We start from the raw sequence: 23,324 nt of genomic DNA on the forward strand, positions 1-23,324 counted from the left end.
TTCTTAAAGCGGGGTACTTATTTCACCAGTCTGAGGCTGATCTGTACCTGGTGCTTGACAATCTGTCCAAGGGCCAGGTTGAGATCTACTTGACATTTCCCAAACAGTTTAAGGTAACTGCTGCTGCCACCGGGCTGAGCCTTGCATTGGATCCTGTTGGATAGCTCCAGCTCGATCAGGCCCGTCTCAAAGCGCACGGCTCGCATGGAAGGAGTGGTGGCTGTCATCTGGATTCCCTGTGAAACAGGAAAATGGCTTTCAGACAATCATATTCAAAATAGAACAAAAATCTATATCACATCAATCATATATCAAATCTCAAACCATTCTTGGTTCTGTTACTTTAAATAATATAAAGTTTGGTCTTAAATCTTCACCGGGCTGCTTCTCCCAGCGCGACTGAGGTGCTTTTTTTTTTGCATTTTCATACAAAGAGAAACTGAACATGAGATACCTTGAACATGAGGCTGACAGAATAAAGCAGGATTTTTGGCTTGTCTGCATCTGCTGAGGTATCGTGTTCATTCCACAGTGGGATAGGTTGTTCTCCTCCTGCAGGGACAGGAAGTATACAAGTCAGCCTCACAAGTTCCAACAGACTGTTGTGAAATAGATAGTGTGTGATGTACTTGTGTACCTACATATGTGAGTTTCTAATATCTGCCAAAGTTTCCCATTGGAACTTCCTTTCAATCCCCTGATGTGAATACTTGCCATACACCATTCTCATTATTCTTTAGCCTAAAACGGCACAAAACACTCACTTCTCTCTCTGTTGGGCAATTACATCGATTAAGCTTAGTGAGTTAAACAAATTACTATCAATACTGTTGTGGAAATAAACATGACTGGATTTGTGCATGTGCCTTGGGCGATGTTTTGTGTGGAATTTTTTTTTTTTCAATGACTTAAGTAGTGGCTGTAGGCTATTGAATACTGTGGGGAACCGTCAGATGTTTAGGATTAGATTAACTTTATTGATCTGAGAGGAAACTGAGCCATTACAGCAACAAAGAAAATTATATAGTTTTGTATAGCTTCCAAGGTAATGTGTAGGTTTTTTGCCTTATAATTTATAAATGTATAAAAACGTAAGTATGAAAAAAATGTAAAAATGTGTGTTGGCTTTTGGTACAGTACCTGACACCTTCTGAATGACCTCGTTGACCTCCTTCATGAAAACCTTCTGCAGGAAGACCAGGTGGTTGAGCAGGTCTGTGGTCAGGTTGTGCTCAAAAGAGCCAATCTGCACGCCAGAGGAGACAAGTTAGTGCGGGTTCAAAATCATCACAGGCTGCTCTGTTAATTCAGCTGGGCAGCTATTCAACTGTTAATCACTGCCATGGTATGCAAAAGTAAACCATCCCATCAGGAGCCTCCTACCTCAGCCACACAGCGCAGGTAGTTGCCTTGGAGGTAGTTCCCCTGCTTTGCTGGGAAGTCGTCGCCACCCCAGCCCTGGTCTGAGTGGCTCTCGTGGTCCTCCATGATGTACTCTCCTGACATGGTGACCGGGGGCAGGGTGAGGCTGGCTGACGGTGGCATGGTGGACATGTCCACTGGGGACACTTTTGACTGGAAGCAAAGCTTGTGGTTTGGCAACTCAAAGGTGAAACTGGTTTGTGCTCCTAAACACAGGAATGAGTGAAGAAAGGAGAAAGTATTCCTCAAAATGGATATTAAAAACAGAAAGACAAGGCAAAAGTATTTTGTATCCAGTTTTTTTCCCCAATAAAATGTCATTTTGAAATTCATGTATGACACGTCAGAAAGAGCGTAATTGACGCTCAAGCACAGGAAAAATTAATCTGGAAGGAAAACTAGACTGTTGGCCAATTAGTTCAAACTATCATGGAAATCAAGGTCGGATCTCTTTTCTCACACACACCTGTCATGCCATGGCTCTTCATGCGACCCATTTTGTACTCTGCTTTCAGTGAGGGCAGCAGGGCAGCCCCGATGGTGATGCCATCCATCATGGCGCTAAACTTGAGGACGATGGGCTTCTTCTCCAGTCCTTCAGGAAGCTGGGGGAACTCGTTGGCCTCTACGGGGGTCTGATTGATGCTGGACGCCTTGTCGGAGGGTTGTGGGGTGGGGGTGTCCTCTCTGTTGGGAGGTGGACTGCAGGGGAGGAAAAAAAACATTTGCTCACTCAATCACAGTTGGCTAATTATCGACATAAGTGGTGAACAATGTTAACAATGGGAGTGGATCCACTTCAGTCCACTGAAAAACTGTGTGTTGAGTGTGTTAATATGCAGAGCTTTGCAGAAACTGGCTCATATTCCTGTGAACATCAAATAATGGAAAAATTGTTTAACATCCTAAGCACACCTACAACTCTATAAATATATTAACATAATTCAAAATGTTACCATGGAAACAGGCCATACACAGGCTTTGAACACAGTTAACTGGCAACAGTGTAGATATATTGAGGTAATCTGTCACTTATGTAAATGAAAAGTTCTTAGAAGCTTTCTATCACAAATCTAAATATAGCTACAAGTGTACAGCAGTTTAGCGTCTGTCTTGCGGTATTTAAAAACAGCTAAACGGAGCAGACTTACCTGTTGGAGGGTTGGCGGATGAGGTCGGAGATCTGTTTGGAGAGCTGATGGGAGCTGCGGACCATCATGCTGTGCAAAGTAGCGGGGTGCTGAGGGATGTTAATCATGATGGCCCCCACTTTGAAGACAGCTGCGTTGTTGGTCTTCAGTCCCCGCTGGGCGCTGTACAAGGCCTGAGACTTGGCGATGTTGCATTTCACCACGGTTCTGAAACACAAGAGGAAGTTAGTGTTAGCGAGCAACAGGACTGTCAACGTTGTTTCTCTTCAGGTGATATGAATGAAGGTGCATTTTATGTGGGATTACTACAAGGACATCAAAAAGCGAAACACCATGCAGATTCGGGATGGCAATCACGATTTCTGGACACAGGTAGAATGAGCAATCATGACACTGACGGAGGTACATGTTCCACTATGAATAATGAATAAGGTAATGAATTGTACACTGTGGCAGCTGAATGCATGGTTGCTTATGTAGAAAAAAAAAAATGTGATCCGGACTCAACAGTTTCCACATTTCACAGTCTTATGAATTTATTATTCAACTAACTGAAATAAAATGTTGAAATACCAGTCTGATTTTTCAACATTTTGTCAGACATTCATGAGTAACACTTAAGGCGTGAGAGACTCACGAAGAGCTTGCAAAAATTAAAAAAAAACCAACTCCCTGCTTTCATGAAAGTCAACTGGAATAGTTCCCCTTAGGTCTCTGTAACCAATGAAAGTGGCTTCATACACACACACACACACACACACACACACTCAACCAGGAGTGTCCTGAGTGAACGTTCACTGAGAATACACGTAGATGATAAGTGACTCAGACAAATGAAGGATGTGCAATTAGGGCAGTTGTGGTTTTGATTGACTAATGCATATGAGCCCTGAAAGGCAGCAATAACATACAGAAACTCTTGTTTAGCTGTGCTGGTGGGAGATGTTGGGAAATCCTCCAGTCTATGCAAGTAGTTGGAAGAGAAAGCCAAGGAATGTAAAAAAAACACACACAAAAAAACAGAAGAAGAAGAAGAGCAGAAGAAAGTGTGAAACAGTTCTGAGATAGTAAAGTAGTTAAAGTGCAAAGATAAGCTGAGCCAACACAGAGGACTAAAGTTAAATTTAATATCATCAGGAAACTGAATCTGGAAGAAAATATCTGAAAACAACCGCTGACAATCTGCTAATATGACACACACCGCACACTTCAGTTGTGATCCGATATGTTTACATTTCGCATTGTTGCTGCTTATGATTCAATTAATGTCCTTCATCTGCACGCTGTGTTACCCTGAATCAAACAAGCGGGTTGGTAAATACGCGAGTGGCACTGTGATTATTTTTACTTACATCTGAATGTTGGGCAATTTTACACATCAATAACAACTAAACGGTACAAGGCTTCTGTCTGACAAACACAAATTTAATCACATGGGTGCATTCAGAGCATACTGTATAAAATTAGGATTAAGCTTCAGCGGTTTTATTTTCACAGTGGGAGCATCTGTTAAATAGAATGAGATGAAAAAAAAAAAGCTTCCTTCTTGAGTGGCATTATAGTTTTAACTGAATCAGAACACTGTGGAGATACATCAGCGTGTTTCAATGCATGACTACGAGGCTTGTAACATGATTAGGACGGTTACGCTTTGAGGAAATCGCTTGCAGTAAAAACAAAAACTACCTGGCTGGAAAGAAGTCGGTAATTGGTTCGCGCTGAGCACCAATGCTTGTGGAAAACACTTTTTTGCACCACTTTTCTAAACTCAGATTTTCAAAGATACTTATAAATTTGACATTAAAGTTACCACTGTTAAAATCAAATCACCTTTCTCTTAGGCAACACAAAAAAATAAAGGAATATTGGATCAGAGCACCAAAAACCATTACTTATGATTTTAAATGATTGTTACCAACTCAACTAATTTGAGAGAGATACAAAAATGAATGCATGCACACAACAATCAGCAAACTCTCATCTAGAGAGGGTTAAGATCAGTGCAATCTGTTAAACATGTTAGATCAAGTAACGATTCAGAGCACGTCTTTCTTTTCCAAGAATTCCTTTCAACATGAGACATAAAAACCTTTCTTTGTACTGTGTGTGTATATATATATATATATGTACACATTGTTACTTAGAAGAACTGAAGGTGGGTTTGTACGTACTGTATGTCAGGTGTTATGCCCTCCAGCAGAACAATGTTTACTCCTCCTATATGAGCAGATGCACAGGTCTCAGTCATTTTCTGATGCAGGATATCTGTGGACACATGAAAAGAAATATTAAATCAAACAGAATAGAGACATCAGGGGAAAAAGTTCATCTGCCAAAGACTGATAAACTACTAACTTTTTCACTATACTGTGTACATGCAAGTTTCCAATTATGTATGAAATCAATCATTTAAGACAAAACTTTTACTTTATAACTTTAAATCTTGATGCCAAAAACTGAGATTGTTTTAATTGATTTTTTTATTCATCCCCTGAAGACTGTCTTTTAATGCTTGATTCATTTAAGACTCTCACTGTGAGAGCACATTAGGGAAATTAAGATATGGGTAACCAGCTTGCCTGAAGTGACAAAAAAAAAAAAAAAAAAAGGAAAAAGCAAACAACACACTGATAAAACCTTTTATGTTTGATTCGCATCGCCCACCTTTCATCTTCTCCTTCAGGGTGAAACTTCCATGGATCTTCTTCAGTTCAGCCTCCATGGTCAGACCGCCGATGTCGGCCTCCAGGTGGGTGCGGTTCACCATGCCGATGCCGAACACTATCAGGGTGACGTGCTGCGGCTCCGAGCTCACCAGGCTACGCCGCCTCCCGCCCGCACCCGGAGGCTTGTTGGGCGTCGTGGGTTCCTGCTGCTCGTTCTCGAAGATCACTTTACAAAGAGGCTCCGAGGGCCGACGCCCACCTTCTGCAGAAAGGATGAGGGAGAAAAAAAATATACAAGTCAGAATAAAGGGATCTATTTATTGGAAATATTTCTTTTAAGGATAGACATTATTTGTGTAGAATGATTTAAGTACACCGTGATCTAACGATTGATAAATTGCAGCTTTCCTTCTCGCTGACTGACCTAACTTTAGCTCGTGACGACCACTGCGCCGTCATTAGCCAAAAAAAAAGACTGAGCAAAGTTTTAGTCCCCGAGGAGCCAATTCTATCCCTACATCAAGGTGTGCTCTTGTGAAACTTTGTCCCACCATTACACACTACTCTCTTATATTTAATGAACTCCTCGGGGGGAATGTGAGGTCGTAACATCAGCAAAAAAGTAATATCAGGAGAAAATGACCATAATAATACATCACTAACTGAATTAAAATACAGCAGCAAGATGTACAGCTAGGGGAAGTGAGCTCCCGATGTCAGTTTGCAGGCTGAGACAAAAAGAGGCTTCTCTACTGAATGCTAATTTCTTAAAAAACAGCAGATGTTGAAAAAGTATTGGTTTTTGTATGGATACATTTGTTTAGGTGAAATTAACATCTTGTGTGCGATACAGCGATACATTTTGAGAATATGAAGAAGAAAACTGATACATCAGTAAAAACAGAAAGAAAAATGAAAAAGGGTGCAAACGAAGTGTCAGGAAACGACTGATTGAAAGAAGGGAGGATGGAAAAAGCAAAAAATACAGAAAGATATTGTGCAAATAATGTGAGGAGAGAAGGTACGGGATGTAAAAGTGGAAAGTGAAGCAGAAAGGAAGCGCAGGGATGCCATGACAGGACGGAAATAAGGAACTGGCTGACTGTCAGATGCTGATTCCCACCTGAGAGGCAGTTCTCTGGAGAGCTTTTCTCCAGGATGCCGGTGGGATCGGAGATGAGGGAGTAGAAGTTGAGCAGCTTGTACATGTTCTGCCAACATTCTGCTGACGGCTCGCTCTGCTCTGACACCGTGATGGAGTCAGAGTCGTCCATCTGGATGGCCATGTGGTCCGCCACGTCACGGGAGCCCTTTCTCGACACCTGAAGACGTTGCGTAATATTCCACGTTATGAAACGAATAGAAATGTCACAATATGCATCACGGGGTTAAAGGGTAAATAAAAAGCCTGGTCAGTTTATTTATTTCTTCTTTTACTGACCTGCTGTTTGCTCGGACAGTTAAGTTATAAGCTTGTAAGCAGTCACAACGGTTAATGAGAGCTTAAAGATGACGACTTGCAAAAGGAACCTCGGTATACTATGGAGGTAACTCATGGAGGTTATTTCAGCAGACAGGAGATTCCTAAGAGACCTGGTTTAGATAATACAGTACCTGTGAAAACTACTTGAAGTCTGTCTTGAAGTCTATCTGATGAGATCATCTTTTACTTTAATAAAAATCTCCTCACATCAAAAAGTGCTTAGCTTCTCAAAGTTTGAAGCTGATGTTCCCACCGCCCAGATAAAATAACTTTCCTTTAAAACTTTAAAAGTAGCATTCTGTCTGGCTGGGAAGTTATGTTGGAAGTTAATAAACTGTGGACTGAATGATAGGCTTAATTTTACAAACACATCACAGTATGGTTTTGTGAATGGTGCCTGTTCTGAGAGGATTTTATAATCTACTGGCTCCCTCTAGGGTTTGTGTGTATAAACTGTCAGTTTCAGACTGAATTTTGTGATTTTACTGATCGTGTTTAAGGTCTGAACAGGTGTGGCACTAAACAATATCAGAGACATTTTAACATCACATCTGCCAGATCATAAACTGAGGTCCTGGGGCAGTGTTGGCTGTTCCCACTGCAGTGTTTGCCAATATCATGATCTGACAAGAAACAAACTTGGGTGTTTATGTTGTCGATTCCATACATTCAGTATGAACATGAGCTGTTGCTTAGCAATAGAAATTCCTTAAATCCTTTAAATTATGTCTTTAAATCTATGTTTTTGAACTTTGAAAGCTTTGAGTCCTTGCTTACAAAAATGTCTGGTATTATTCTTGTTACCTTAGAAGTGCGTCGCTCTGAACGTCCGAGTGAGCTGCGTCCCCTGGGCTCTCTTCTCCCCAGTGTGTCCATGCCTGATGGAGGTCCGTTAGGAGGTAAACCCCCAGCCACCCCTGTTCCTCCTCCACCCGTTCCTCCCCCTCCGCCCACTCCTCTCTTGCTCTTCAGGGTTTGCGTTCCGCTGCGTCCTGCGCCGTTGAGGCTGCCCCGGGAGCTGCGGCTGAAGTCGGACGACCTGAAGTGGCGGTACGGCCGGGCCTTGAAGGTGGGTGTCGGGGAAGCTGAGCCGGCGGTGTAGCGGCTCAGCTTGATGTCCGTCTGCGTGGCCTTGATGTCGTCGATCATGGTGCTGAACTGGTGGATGAGGCGCACCAGGGCCATGTCCACGCGCTGGCTGATGGCCTGGCAGGCTGTGGTGAAATCGCAGTGGAATGTGTTGTACTGGCGGCGGTTGAGGTCGTGGAAGGAGAGCGGGGCTGCGGTGGGGCCTTGCGGAGCGCTGGTTGACTTCTCCATCACCACTGCGTTCAGACTGAATGTCTCAATCAGCAGCGCTGGCTTGAACTCAAGAGGAGGGAGGTTCACCATGCCTTGTCTAAAAGATAGAGCAAGAACAGACAAAAGGTTATGTATGTATTCAGCAGACATTCAGACACTTCTGTTTCAAGGGAATGCCACACAAAAATGACAAGAAAGAAAATGGGTAAAAATGAATCTCACTTCTTCTTTCTTGTTGTCATTTTTATATGTAGTAATTCAGATTTATTTTACCTCCTGGATCTTTTGTTTTTGCGTTCTTTTGAAGGGTCTGAGTCGACTATGTCTGCTCTGAGACACTCAAGGTTGCCAGAAAAAGACAAGTGCTCTCCAAAATACATCTTGTAACTAAGAGGAGTGGTGTCTTGGGCCTGGATGCCTGTGTAGCTCAGCAAAGGCTTGAAAACAACCTGAGGGGGGAAAACATAAAGGCACAGAATGACAACAGGGTTTTAGTGATGAAGGATGATGACTGATAATCAAGTGAACATTTGGATTAGCCACTTTTTTCCCCTCAATGGACAAATTTGGCTGTTAGCCAATAGATGTATATTAAGCCTAAATATTTTGCTTGTTTTCTTGCCATCGGCATAAATAAAAACTTCATTTAAAAACTATTTCTAAAGCAATTCGAAAACCACAAATTCACATTTTAATATTTTTCAAGACGTATTAATGAGCTGCCTAGTGATGATTTAAACACAATAGCAAAATGAGAAGAGTGCACTCAGCACTCAGCAGAGTGTCGGGGGGCATGTATAATCTCAGTTTTCTTTAAGATGCATAGAATAAAGTAATGGTATTGTAACCAAGTGTCCTCCTGGGTTCACCTAACTGTATAAACTTAAAAAGGTAAAAATAAACAGGACGGTAAGTCCAAACTTCTCAATTTAAACATTATAATTTATTTAGAACATTTTGTTGTAATGCACCACACAAAATAAAACCCCTCCCTGCCTCCCTCTCCCCTCTCAAACAAAGAAGATTTGAATCTCACTCAGCTGTCCCTCCTTTACAGTCAAGATGGTGGCGAAGCTAACAAAAACAAGGATTTATTCATCTCGTATCATGCCTAACTTTAGAGGAACATAACATACTGAGTATGGAATTAATCTGCAGATGCTCCACTTCAAGATGAGACCAAACTTTTCTATGGATATCAGTTTTTGAGCCATGACCAAGGTCAAAAATGTGACCTGCAACAGACTTGTTTTGAGCCTAGCTGATTGATGGAGATGCGGACACACGACCAAACACATGATCTCCTTCAGGCTCACGCCTGGCAGAGATAATAATCAGACAAATGAAGAAGCACCTGAGCGTCGGCCAGTTGAACAGCAGCTGGACACTGATTTCCCTCCTCAATGTCGGCCATGTCATCCTGGCTGGTGCTATGCTGGGAATGCTGGGAATGGGTCCCATCCAGGGTGTTCTGGTCGCTGGACAGCACCGTGTTGAAGTCTGATGCCGAGGGGATGGTGGGCAGGTTACACGTCCCGCCTGAGGGTGTGGAAGAGAGGTTTGGGATACATGTACTGTAAGATCAGGCAGGAGGTTGTCTGAGCATGGGCATACACTCTATATATAAGCAGCAGTGAATCAAGTGCTGTACAGTGAAACACTTTACCACTTTAGCTCCTCATAACAAAGATATTATAGTGAGTTAAACAGAAGGCGTACTGGAGTAACAATCACATTACAGGAGGTGTTAAGAGGAACTTTATGGCCGTTTTGTGCGCAATTTGGAACTCCTAACAGCCAGATCACATTCAGTTAATTTGTTTGTGAGGAACTAATTTGCTGCGCTGTCATTGGCTGACACCTTGGTGAGCCGATGATGACAAAGCTTATAGTCTTGGACACGAATCCAGCCGTTACACACTTATAATTGTACCCACACAATCAGCCATGTTCTGATAAATTGTGAAGTCAAGATATATCTTTCCAGCGATCCATGTGGGTGATTCCAGATGATGAGCTACCATTGGGAGAGGATGAAATAAATGCAGGGTGCAGCTGTTTGTTAACTCAGGAGATGAGTGGAAGTATAGAGGAACAGAGGGTGGGAAAGAGCAGTGCTGTGAGGGATAAACAGCATTTCAGGTCGCTAAACTTCAATAACATGCTCTGGTTCTCACAGTATGTTTGGCGGAAAAGTATCAGTAAGGAAACGACTTGACATACAAAACAAAAGCACCACTGCAAATCAGTTACAAGGCTTCAACTTAAGTCTAATGACATCACACATCGTTTTATATCATCACGGCCATTTGTACTGACCGGTCAGCATGTTGCCACATTAAATGACCACTAATTAGCTGTGACGTATATACAGAATTCACTTGTACAAGGAAATAAGTTCTGGTGTTGGATCGGTACTCAATTTTGGCCAATCATCCAAGGTTTGGTATCCACATCAGTGTCGGGAGAGAATAAGTTGTTTGCTTCTCTGCTTGTTTGCTAAAGCTGCTTTGACATCTTACCTGAATGGCAACAAATAAAAACATCCCGTCAGAATAAGTTGAAATATGCTATAATCATAAAAATTCTATCCATAGTGGCTTTAACCAACAACATCCTATACAGAATCTATTGTTAATGATTATGAAATGAATCAATTTCCTCCACAGTGAATAAAGAATCTTATCTTATTCACAGACTGACAACATAGCAGTTCTGCTAAGAGACACAGAGTTCTAGGTGACTATTAAACTAACAAGGGGAACAAGCTACTTTACTCAGGTAGCTACTGTGGCTAATTAGTTCACCAACAACATCAGCACAACATCGAGCGACAAATCCCTGACCTCCTTCTGGACTGTTAACTGTTGGTAGTGGTTGGTACACAAAGTGGTTGACAGGAGAATCCAGCTGGTCTAGTAAAACAGCAACATTAAAACGGACATGTAACTGAATTCTTTGGCAGTTATTAGCTACTAGATTAGAAGAAGTGTGAGAGTTTTAATGAGCAGTATCTATTCTAACAGCATTATAATAAAATATTTTAATTCAGAAGTGGAAAAAAAAAAGCAACAACCCTCCAAGGAAAATCCTGAGTCCACTGTGTCTCACCTGTCTGCAGGCTGTTGTGCTGGGAGCGGTTGACCGGGGAGTCCTGGACTCCAGCCCCACTCCTGTTGCCCACAGCGTTGGACATCCAGTTGTAAAAGCTGACGGAGGAGGGCTCTGACAGCAGCGGGTGCTCTGTCAGCATGTCTGTCCCTAGGCTGTTTCCTGAGGGCAAGAAAGAAGAGAGTTGCTTTTCAGAGCGCATTAAATCATCGAACAGGTTACAAAAAAAACGGACAGACTGCTGTTCACATATCATCTTCATCCTGCGTCATAGAGGCACATGTGCTTGATGTAAATTTAAAATTTCAGGGGAGGATAAAAATTTATGACAAACGGTTTCCAAACTCTGACTCCATACAAACCAGATACATACAACACAGATTCAAAATATGCAGATAGAATGTTTTTCTTTCCACACTTTGTTTCAAGTTCATCTCCAATGGGAGTTATTTCATGTATAATTAGAAATCACATTGTTGTGTAAATTGGCTGAAGATCATCTATATTTGTATATTTGTTCACAGTGAGCATGAGCTAAGTGAAAAAACACACACTGGTTTGATATTATTCACATTATTGAACACTAGAGGTCAGCTTTGCAGCAAAAATCACAAGTAGGATGTTACATGTTGTCATACAAAAAAAAAAAAATCCAGCTCACACTTGTACTCAGTGGTTACCAGACCTTTCTACACACTGCAGGTAGCAGCGAAGCAACGCGGCAGTGATCCCGGCATGAGTACCTGTGCGAGTGAGGGAGCTGCTCTTGGCTGCGGTGGCGGCAGACGGTTCGTTCCTCTGGGGCGTGCCCTCCAGCAGGTTGTGCAGACTGCGAAAGCTTCCCGTCAGATTGCTCAGGAGACTCTCCTTCCTGGGGCTGTCCTTGGCTGGCAGGCCTGCACGGCTCACATGGGCGGGTGAGTCAGCTGCTGTGTCACCGCTGGTGTAGCTCAGCGACTGGTAGGGATGGGAGCCCTGGGTATGACAAACGTACATATTACTGAGAGGAGGTCATGTTCACGCTATGCTGCTGCTACTGGCTTTTTTTCCCCCACGTTTTAAAGACGAGTGGGATTCTTTTTGTCTGCCGCTATCCATTGTGGAAATAGTCCAAAGTTGAGGTAATAGTTCTTTGACAAAAGAGCCAAATAGCTTCAACATACCCTGAGATAGGAGATAAATAATCACTCTTTAACTTGGCAGAGAAACTGCAGTGTGAAGTGCCATCTTAGTGTCGGCTGTGATCCCTCTTGGCGCTCTAACAGTGTAATCACCCTCATAACACTGTCAGGACAATCTCCTTCCTCGAAAGTGCTCCATAACATTCTCTTTAGTGTTTTTAGTTAAGTGTATTTAGATGTATGTACTCTAGAATGGGTAAAAGTAATTTCTCTTTGTTTAAAACTCTCACAGGCTGCAGTTACAAAAACTATATACTGCATTATGGTTTACATAAGGTATGTTAAGGAAATATGCTACATATGAATATATACAAATCAGTACAAGTATGGAAATGTGTATGTTTATGTATTCGTTACATTTATTAGGCACTCCTGTACAATTTAATGTACTCCAATATGGATTCATAACTCATGATTGGGAAATACAGACACACGTGATCTCAAAGTTGTACCTTTATTCTGAGTGCAGACTCGTTGTGTGTGTGGGACTTGGACAGTTTCCTCATGATCTCCACCCCGCTGACAGGACCAGAGTTCGCTTCTTTTGGCGGCGGACGACTGCATGCTCCCTCCAGCAACATGGTGTGTTCACTCACTGTGGCTTCACAAAAATGACATAGAATAAAACTCCTAGAAGAACCATGTGACCGCTTGAAAAGTGAGATCAGAAAACTCGTATTGTAGCCATCTCTACACCACGTTTCTGCCATTAAGAGATAGTAGTCCATTTATCTCTGTTCAAACACAGAGGTAAAGGTTAGGAGTTTCACGGTCCATCTGTGGTAACAGATGGGTGGCTCAATATATTTTTAGCACGCTGAAAGCTGTATGTTCCCACCTGCATCATATTCAAATTCAGCCCCATCAGCGCTGGTGTCACTCTGCAGTGCGGCACCGTTGTCCAGGCCTAAGATCGTCTCACCCAGGCTCTGCTGGGGCTCCTTGGGTTTGGTAAGCTGATTGGGCCTCATTAGACCAATAGCCTTGAAGCCCTGAGTGACCACAATGAATTTCATCCATTGTCTGGCCAAAGCTACCAGACCCTTCTTTAGAGTGACTAGAGCTGGAACCCCATCATTCTGTGATGGAAAGGAGAGGAGAAGAGGAGTGGATTAGTGCCATAGTTTCACATTGGCAAGGGATCAATTGAAATCATGAAGTGGAGCCAAGAGCGCTTAAGACCACTTAAAATAATTGGCTGTGAAATATTTTGGAAACATTTGTTAACATATAGTGAACTTGAGGGCAAAGTGGTCTAATAAAATTATTTTATTAGTCACTTAACTGTAGATAGCCAAGTTGAGAAGGCTTATAAAAGTGATGTGACTGAAAAAGATTTAGAGGCCTTGTACTAACCATGGTGGCCTCCTCTATGACAGAGTAGTCAGCCTGTTGCAGATAGCGATGCAGGATGTTACAGAGCATACACGAAGGGTTCTCATGTAGGTAGCGAGCTCGCTTAGTCACCCGGTTGTACTTGCTGCGGATCGGGATGTGGATGCTCTTTTTCTGTTGAATGACAACAAAGGGTGATGGAAAAGTCATAAAACAAGCTGATAAAATGTTTTTTTTTTTACTGATTTATTAATTCAATTATGCGTGATAACGGGCTATCAGGTGCATATATTTATGTGTGTGTCCACAGATGCATTTTCTGACCTCGAGAGCTTCTGTCATGATGCAGCCCATAACGGCACACACACGCAGCGTGCCCTCCATGTCCAGTTTGCGTAGAGAGGATTTGAGCTGGTCGATGGGAACCAACCAGGCTCCGATGGCCGGCGTGGCCGTGCTGAGCAGATTCAACTGCCTATAATCACAACAGAAAGTCAGTTCATCTATATATCCTGAAATATACTTTTGTATACTTAAATGGTTTTTCTCCTCTTCCAGATAAATTGCTAATAGCTGTAACATGAATTATTATGACTTCAACTGTTTTGCAGCGGTTTCTCTCACAGCAGTTAAGACTTTATTTCTGTCCCTTATTGGCTGGTTGAGTTATAATAAAACTCAGATCCAGAGCTCCTGCACCTGCCAGTGAGTCCTTTCAGTTTGATGACCTGTGAGGCTGACAGGTCTGCATCAACAGCAAAGTTGATAGTGGTTGACAGCAGTTGCCAGAGGCACACAAGAGAGGATTTTCATGAAAACCTCCTGCAGCAGATAATATTGCAGTCAGGACAAAATACTGCTGCCACATGACTGACACCAAAAGCAAACGACTAGTGAGTTTACTGTACTTCAGCCAGACGATGCTGCGATGTGGTGGCTTGTTGTCTGAACTGAGTTCACCCTATTTGTGTAGTTTTATCACAAATCACTGACTTCCTGTACCGACATGAAAGCATTTTTATAAAGAGGTCCATATTATGTCAGTGCAGTCATACCTGGAGATGGCCTCCGAAGGTGAACGCACATTGGTGGGAGCAGCGAAACTGAACCAGATCTCCCTGATGGTCAGCTTCATGCTGCTGGAGTCAGGTGGCGGAGGCATGAGGGGCAGATCTTTCTTCAGGTCGTCTGACTCAACACCTTCATCCTACAGAGCAGAGGAGAAGAGGATTTAACAGGTGGATGAGACTGACTGGTGCGAACGAATTCCATACTGCATGTTTGGTTTGGATTAAGCGCTGTCCTGTGCTGTAACTGAAGCCGCACTGCGTCACTGATTATAGTCTATCTGAAGAACAACACACATGGTTGTGAGCATGACAGTTGCTCAAACCCAAATCAAAGACTGGCGATTGGATTGTGATATTTACAGTACATGTTTTCGAAGGAAAAACAAAGAAAGTATAAAAGGAAATGTATGAATTATATTCTGTGATTTTAGGCTGAGACTGACAATCATTTTGCTCAATCACAGCTCTACTACAAGCTTTGATTCTCTGTTAACACGTGCTCTGCATTTTCTATGACATTTAGAAATTTGTTAGCACATACAATGACTAGATAGATAGATTAAATGTGGAGATAAATTCCACAACAAACTAAAATTTGTATTTCAACCAAGTTTGGGCTCATTACGTTTCAGGATTATGTTGTATTAAAACAGAAATAACACTGGTTGTGTCTGGGCGTTTCCCAGTATCTCACCTGGTCGTCTGAGTCTGAGTGCTCATTGACTTCAGAGGCAGGGCTGACAGTATCGTGTGGCAGGTTGTCATCAGATACATCAGTGCTGTAACCACTGCCTGTCTGGGAGCCTGTTGAACCATTGGACTTAGACATTCCGGTCTTCCCCCCAGTGTCTGAGCGACCCATCACACCGAACGCATTGTAAAGAATGGCTCCTGACTGACGACCCCCTGCAACACAAAGTGTTATATATTCAAATATAAGTTACACATACTCAGAAATCTGTCTACAATATATTCTACATCAGTCTTGATGCGACTCATCTTTAAATGTTTCACATCTCTAGGTCTCATTGTAAGTGACGGCTCCTGCACGAAGAGTTTGGGATGATTTACCTTTGACCGTGAGGTTCTCAATGCCACATTCAAACATGATCCAGCCCCATTTCTCAAGAGATGTGGTGGAACGGCCCAGATCACCTGAGGTGGCCTGGGCATCCGTCTCATCTACCATTGAAAACTCTTCCATTTCCTCCAGACCGAAAAGCACTTTGGACTTCTCAAAAGGGATGGCTGTGATGGCACATGTGCCAATGTCTACAGGAAGAGAAGGAACAACAAAACTCTTGGCACTTAGAAGGACAATAAACCACTAGAATATGATGAGAATATGATGAGAATATGAACATTTTAAAATATCATTAAACCACACTAAATAAACAAAAATTCAAGGGGTCTCAATGTTTTTCCCTGGAACTCTAGGTCTAGTAAGGACACTTTGCATATTGTGAAGAGACAAACACATGACATGTAAACCTCGCAGTGTCTGACTTCAAACATTGTCGCAACAGCTCGATCAGGGCTGTCATTCTACAGAACCAACCTGTGGAGTCGAGGCCTCGGAGCTGGCTGTGGATACGATGGACGTTGAGTCTAGCGGCGATCTCTTTGCCTTTCTCGATGCCGGCGTTGGAGCGCAGCGAGCCAGACGACTGAGGCTGCATCTTGGTGGCCGAGGCGTACTTCTCCAACATGACGGACGGTCGGCCGTGTTCTGTGGTGTTGGGAGTCTCTTCTACAATACCCCTGAGAAGAAAAAAAGAAAAAAAAAAACATGTATTTGTGTAGGTCCTTTGACACAAGTTATGTGGTAGTGACATTTATGTGCATGTCAGATGTTGTGGAGTCAGAAAAATGGCTGAATTAGTTGATTTTATACTCTGAACACTTGCACTGAAAAATTATGAGTATGAGCTTTTGGGAATTGAGAACTGATTTTGAATCAAAGAATAGAAATCAAATTGAATCATTCACAAGTTCTCAAAGATTCACAACCCCTACTGGATCTCAAGCGGATGGCATTCTTAAAAAAATGACTTCCATACAATTTTAAAGCATGCAAAGCATAATTTACAGCAGGCATGTAGTATAAATCCTGTGCACATATATGTACTCCAAAAAGCTTAGTCATTGTGCGCACACACACACACACACACACACACACACTCACTCTATTGTGACGTGAGTAGTTGAGGCATTACCTGTTCATTCTGAACTGGGTGGCAATCCTGTCAAAGCACAGTGCCACAAGAGACACATGTGTGACACACTTACTGGAGCAGGACGGTGACCCCTCCTCTACAGAAGCCTGCAAGAGGCAAAGGTTCACCTGCACGGAAAGAGAACAAAACAAAACAACAAGTAAACCAAACTGAACTGAATCTTACAATGCTGAAAAATATTCTCTTCTCAAAAAACAAGTTTAAAAAAAATCTGTAACTAAGGTCATAAATTATAGTAATGCCGAATTGAACCATCTTAAAAAACAATTATTGCTCCACAGGGATGAATACAATAATAAACAGATTAGTCACACTGTATGTGAGTACTTTTCCCAAATGTAAGATTGTTTTAGTCTTCTCTTTATGAAGATATACAGAGGGCAAAAGCAAAATCAATAATGCAATTGTTGCAAATGAAAGAAATGTATTACATATCCACTTAAACATTTTGCGTAACAGACTTTAACTTCTCTCCAGTGGAAGAGAAAGAAACATGATTGTGGTGATACAGGCTATTATAGGCTGCATTTCAAACCTACATTTGTGCACTTTACAAATAAAACAAAAATATATGGCTTAACTATCATTATTCTACATAAATGCTGAATGTACTGTATATTCATTAAATGTAAAGTGATCTACAGCAGTGCTCATGATTCTGTGCTTGCTCCTGAACCTCTCTTGGTCAGAGCACATTTTCAGGAACACTCTTGGTCTCTCATTATACGGGGTCATGGGTCTTACCTTGGGGATGGAGACGTTGGCTTGGAGGCCCTTGATTTTCACATTATCTGGTTTGACAGACAGGTCTGTCTGGCCATGGGAGATGTTGAGCGAGCCAGGGGTCGTGCCCTCTGTCTTGGACAGCTTGTGCTCCTGCTTGCCTGCTTGGCTCTGTGTAAATCCAGATTCATAACAGTGGGACATCAGTCGTTGGGCAGCAAAGCCAGTTTTAATTCACTTTTAAACTGGGTGGATTTTGTTAAATGACAACATTTTTAAACATTTAGAACAAAAACACTCACACATTAAACTCTATTGCTCTGTTCTGGGTGTTGTTTTACTTACAGACTCAGTGACTGTGGACTTGCTGATCTGATAGGCCTCATTGAGGACTTTCCCATGCAGGTCGTCCAGAATGGCAGCAGGATGACGAATACTGGCAAAGTGTACCATAGACTCAATGTACCTGAAACAGAGCAAATAAACAGACAGCTGTAATAAAATAAAACATTTCAGAGCAACATAAATGTTTTATTTAGTTGATATTTGTTTTTTTGTAAAACAGAGACGTCACAAACACAAACTGTTTTGTGAGCATTACATGAACTGATTCAGAATGGCCTTTCCAAATATAATCAAATTTACTGTCAGTAGAGATGTTGGCCACTCCTCAACCTCCAAGCTGCAGTTTATTAACTCCACACTGCACTAGCCAAAAGCTAAGTGCTTGTAAGAACATTGTTAACCTAACATTGTTAGCCTATAGCAAACTAAAGTTTCATACTGGTAGAAAACCAAGAACGAGACCAGACTCTGAAATACTGTCAGCAGGATTTTTATATCCAATATGTGGTATGCATAGGGATTAAATTGGCTTAAGGTCAAATCTTAGCCTCAGGCTAAGAATAACCCTCAACTCAGAATGTGCTGTGTGAGAAAGAATTATGTCAGCTACTGTATTTCTTTTGTATTTTTAATCATGTTTTCCACACTGAGATTAAACATTTTGTTTTAAAAGAGACATAACCAACAAAGCAGCAAAGACAAATATTTATCTTTTAATAATATTTTAAAATCAGTAAATAGTTAGATTTTCAACCACAATCATAAAAAAACACAACATGAAGGCTGGTATCTACCTGTCCAGGGACTCAGCCACAAGGGGTGTGAGCACCACGTTGATGGCCCCCTTCACCTCCACAATGGCTGTTGTCCTGGTCTGAGCTAAGGGCTGCTCTAGAGTCCAGTCATCTGTTGTTGTGTCATCATCTGTGTTTTCCATGGCTCTCTTATCCAGGGGAGTATATGGTGTACTGGAGAGGAACATATGTACATCTCTTATTATGCATAACAATCAAATAATGTAACACAGGAGAGGTTGAATGTGGGCTGTTGAATATAATGACACGTACAACTACAAAAAAATATATTTTTCTGAGCGGATGTGGTTTTATTGTAAATTTAAAAGCTGATATGGTCAACAATTTGGCTTAAATACCTGTTGTTCTCTCCCATCAGCTGAACTCCTCTATCCAGTAGTGAGCTGGCTGAGAGGCCCTGCTTTATCACCTGCAATGCAAAACCAAATCCTAAAACTAATACACTAGGAACTTCAGCCAAACACACAAATTAAAAGTAAAGTTTCTAATCACTTTAATACACTAAGACAAAGACTGTATGTCATGGGTAAAAGACCTTAAAGCTGGGAACGGAGAGCTGGTCAAAGGAGGCGGAGCTCTCTTCGCTTGTGGGCGTGTCTAGATCTAGGGGGCGGTGCAGAGAAGACTTGGAGGTCCTCTTATTGGTGGGCTGCTTGACAGACCAATTGGAAACCTGGCAGAGATGAGGTAAACAGACAAAATTAGACAAAAGAGTCAACACAATAAACATATAACATGTTAATTATATGTGGTGCTGCATAATTTATGTGTTTTATCATCACTTGTGCTTTGGATCCTGCGAATCAAACATTCTGAGAATCAGGAAGTTGTTTTTATCAGATGGGAAGCATAAAATGAAGCACTTGCTTTGCACGTGGAAGTACTTTTCACCATGATCCTCTTATCACAACACAGCAAGTGTATTTGCAGAGGAAAGGGGCAAAAGCGGTGGATTCTTGCATCAAAACAAATCATTTAAATAAAAATTAATTCAGCCCTCTCGCATGTGGGCTGAAGATTTGCACAGATGTGGACCGCCGTGACAGATGTTACCTGGTAGTGGGCCAGGTAGCTCTGGTAGCACGCCATGACGTGGGGCTGTCGGGTTACGGGGCCAGGTTCAGCCGTCTTCTCCGCCTCCACTGAGCTCTCTTCCTCCATAGCCAGGGCTGACACGAAGGAGGCCTGGGATGTGTGGCTGGGCAGGGGCTGGGGAGGCAGTGGGGGTAGCGTTGGGGGCAGGGGCAGAGGACGTGGCTCGGTGATCAGCTCCCCGTTGAGGACATAGGTGAGAGGACCCTCAACACTGTGGTAGATGGAGCTTCGGCTGAGAGGAGGTCAAAACATTTACACATGAGCGTCACATGAACAAGCCTCGGTGTGGTGTCAGCCAGTTATTGTTTTGGCGGCAAAAAGCCTCATGTTTTGTGACATCACTGGAAAATAATGTTGTTTTTTTTCTGTATATAGTTTTATGTTATTGAATTCAGCCATATGTTTGCACAGGCTTGTGCCAGAGGAAACTTTTCATGAGACTGAATTGATTGTTTGTGTTCGTGTGGAGGCTGTATCAATCAAAAGGCGCGCTGAAATCAATGAGTGAACATTTTGGGTAATAGAAAAATGACAAGGTTGATGCCGAACAAGACTGCAATCCAATTTGCAAAACACACCAGCATTAAGTGGCTGCCCATGGATCAAACATCTCATTTGCTACAACCCCACTACATCACATCCATCCTTGCATGATCGAATCAAAGTAATAAATGGAAACTGCGACGTGTTTAGCTCAGGGGCGAGTTACACGATCAAATGCAACACTTGCTGGGTGTTAAACATAAAAGTGTCATTACACGGTTAATGAATGCCTGCGTATTGTGCCATCCAGATATTTTATAATCATTGCAGTTGTCGGTGTGAGTCATCAGAAATTATTTGATGCAGTCGTTTAATACCTGTTTTTCCATTCCAAGCGATGTTTCCCAAATATAGGCGACGTGTTAAAGACCTTGCTATGACAGTAATTCAGACCTTAAATTCTGTTTCAAAAGGAGGAAGGTCTCTATATTACCATGATACCGTGAAATAGCTCAAAGGCAAAAACAGATTTTATTACTCTAAATGTGGAATATTAACACTAAAATCCCAGCAATTGAAATTGCAGTGTAACAATCTGACAATCTGGAGACACTTAATGAAAAATCAAATGCTTGGACACATCACAATCATGAAATGTAACTCAAAGGGGCAAAATCCTTCTGAATGGCTGCTTTCACATTTTTAATAAGGGGTAAGACTTTAAGCCGTCTGGCAAGGTCAGGAGTTGCGAGATAGGTCATTAATTCATCTGCTCTTACAGATGAGAAATAAGAGACTCTTTGATGTTACTGTGAGCTGTCTAGAATCTATCATCACCTTGATCCTGTGCTTAACCTTGGACTTGATCGGACCATCCACTTATTCTTCTCTGAGTCCTTTAACTTTGAAAACTTTCGTGAGCTCCACTGAAGCTGAGCTCCATTAATAGACTCAATACTTCTAAAGTATGTTATCATCTAAGCTGACCTGTAGTTCTCCATGTGGTACGGGGGCTGCTGCGGCTGCTGCATCTGCTGCCTCCTCTTCTTCTTACGGCCAGGGTACGTCCCTGGACCCTCATCAGCGCTGCTGATTGGCTCGAAGTCCTCGGCCGCGGAGAAGTAGGCTTCGCTGTCGGCCACAGACATGCTGGAGTCTGCGGAGCGGTACTGGTGAAAGGTGTTGGAGTCTGCTGAGGGTGTGAAGGGAAAGGAGCCGTAGCTCCTACGCTGACGTGGTGAGTCCAGGACGTTCTCATCGCTGCGGGAAACCTCGCTGCTGAACTGGACGCCTCCGGACAGCACTGGGGGAGGCTTGTCGGTGAAGACGGCGGCTGAAAGGCTCTTGGTACTGCCCAGCCGACCTGACTGTACAGAGGACTGACGCTTGAGAGGAGAGCAGAGTGGGGAGCGCATTGAAGAGCGCTCCTGGGAGCTGTTGGGTGAGACTGGCGAGACCTCTGGGACCTCCCCTAGGGTGCTGTAACAGTAACAGCAGCAAACATAACACTTAGAAGACATTACAGACTGTATATGGACATTTAAATGAAATTATTATAATGAAAGAGTAACTACAACCAGGCTAGAAATCCTGCTTGTGCCACCCTGTTGTGTTTCCTTCATGCTGTCTGCTTATATTTATGTGTTCAGTATTTTTGTTCAAACACACTACATATAACACTAAATTTAGTATTCAGCATTAAACACCCTATCATTATTATATTACTCACTCAGCAGGGCTTTTGCCGTTCACGGGGAACATGCGTTCCTCTGTGCTTGGTGAGGGAGTGTCCCTCTCTCCAGCCAGCAGGGGCAACGCAGCACTAGAGGAACTATTTTCTTCAGAGGAAGAGGCAGAGCTGTGGGAGCGTTGGGGCACCTGGAGACTGAGGTGACCACGCCTCTCAGGCACCTCAGGAGGCAGGCATGGCGAGTGTGTGTCCGTCTTCAGTCCTACAACCCTCCCTGACAAAACATTGATTGGGTTTAGTAAGTATTGATGCAGTATTGAATCTTACTCTCAAAGGTCCCCCTATGTGAAGACTAGTCTAAAAAAATATCAGGAAATGTAGAATATATCTTGCCAATCCATACCATCCACTTTGGGTGTCTCCTTGGTAATAATCCACTCCCCAGGCTGTAGCAAAGACTGGCCATAACCCATGTCCATCTCCGTGCTAGAAGAAGAAAATGCAGATGAGGAGGAGGGCGTCAACTCTTCCAGCTTGAAGAAGTCCAGACCCATGTTGGTACCACCAAAGAACCTGCAGCCTCCAAGGCAGCCACAGCGGTTCCTGCTGCGCTTGTTGCGAATGCCAGCCTCTTCAGGCCACAAGAACCAGAGTCTGAGGAGAAGAGGGAGACAAGGAGAGTGAAAAGTAGAGAAAGATGAAGGAAACAGCAAATGAAAACAGACAGGATTCTGGGTTTGTGGGAAGACAAAGAGAAGCTTTGTGGTCTCAATCAAAGTCTTTCCCAAAAAAATTCATGCAGAAGGTAAAATTTCCCTTTCCAGCAGCTGATATTCCTTTGGTACCTTTATTTTGTACTGTTTGGTTTTAAGACACACACTCCTACAATGTGCATACATAGATAATACATACTTGTAATACAGATAATACATACCACATCTCACAACCCAAATAGTAGTATCTTTGGTATATTTGTTTACAATAATAACTGATGATATATCAAACTCCAATGAATATTTGTACTGATAATGATGCCTTGTACACCTTTTATAAGATTTTGAAGTGTGTTGAATTTATTGTCACAGCAAGTGATCAATCTCCTGGTTGATTGTCAAATATCATAAGCTGGATCCATGTATAAGACATGATGACTCAATGAAAGCTGGACTCTTGTTTTAATATACTGTATCTACGTCATCATGATTGGTATCAGTG

General features: G+C 42.5%; 1 protein-coding gene across 12 annotated transcripts in view; it reads right to left on the minus strand.

Annotated features, from left to right (window-relative positions):
- kiaa1109 (KIAA1109 ortholog) overlaps positions 1–23,324 on the minus strand; it is a 66,118-nt gene that overhangs the window by 24,131 nt on the left and 18,663 nt on the right. For 11 of the 12 annotated variants that reach the window (XM_067614861.1, XM_067614859.1, XM_067614854.1 and 8 more), the window contains exons 26-57: positions 22,513–22,763; positions 22,149–22,383; positions 21,407–21,898; positions 19,895–20,168; positions 19,377–19,514; positions 19,180–19,250; positions 18,821–18,994; positions 18,027–18,147; positions 17,703–17,852; positions 16,938–17,065; positions 16,280–16,482; positions 15,793–15,993; positions 15,416–15,627; positions 14,707–14,858; positions 13,976–14,126; positions 13,673–13,825; positions 13,155–13,395; positions 12,769–12,917; positions 11,879–12,110; positions 11,136–11,297; positions 9,379–9,563; positions 8,298–8,473; positions 7,527–8,121; positions 6,363–6,561; positions 5,238–5,501; positions 4,745–4,838; positions 2,574–2,780; positions 1,889–2,124; positions 1,384–1,628; positions 1,141–1,246; positions 455–552; positions 48–236 (exon numbers count right to left, since the gene is read on the minus strand). In XM_067614861.1, coding sequence (XP_067470962.1) covers positions 48–236; positions 455–552; positions 1,141–1,246; positions 1,384–1,628; positions 1,889–2,124; positions 2,574–2,780; positions 4,745–4,838; positions 5,238–5,501; positions 6,363–6,561; positions 7,527–8,121; positions 8,298–8,473; positions 9,379–9,563; positions 11,136–11,297; positions 11,879–12,110; positions 12,769–12,917; positions 13,155–13,395; positions 13,673–13,825; positions 13,976–14,126; positions 14,707–14,858; positions 15,416–15,627; positions 15,793–15,993; positions 16,280–16,482; positions 16,938–17,065; positions 17,703–17,852; positions 18,027–18,147; positions 18,821–18,994; positions 19,180–19,250; positions 19,377–19,514; positions 19,895–20,168; positions 21,407–21,898; positions 22,149–22,383; positions 22,513–22,763 — 6,484 coding nt within the window. The remainder of the gene's footprint in view (positions 1–47; positions 237–454; positions 553–1,140; positions 1,247–1,383; positions 1,629–1,888; positions 2,125–2,573; positions 2,781–4,744; positions 4,839–5,237; positions 5,502–6,362; positions 6,562–7,526; positions 8,122–8,297; positions 8,474–9,378; positions 9,564–11,135; positions 11,298–11,878; positions 12,111–12,768; positions 12,918–13,154; positions 13,396–13,672; positions 13,826–13,975; positions 14,127–14,706; positions 14,859–15,415; positions 15,628–15,792; positions 15,994–16,279; positions 16,483–16,937; positions 17,066–17,702; positions 17,853–18,026; positions 18,148–18,820; positions 18,995–19,179; positions 19,251–19,376; positions 19,515–19,894; positions 20,169–21,406; positions 21,899–22,148; positions 22,384–22,512; positions 22,764–23,324) is intronic. The other variant, XM_067614851.1, reaches the window with a different exon arrangement.

Source organism: Thunnus thynnus, chromosome 16 (assembly GCF_963924715.1).
Source record: "Thunnus thynnus chromosome 16, fThuThy2.1, whole genome shotgun sequence".
Classification (NCBI taxonomy): Eukaryota; Metazoa; Chordata; class Actinopteri; order Scombriformes; family Scombridae; genus Thunnus; species Thunnus thynnus.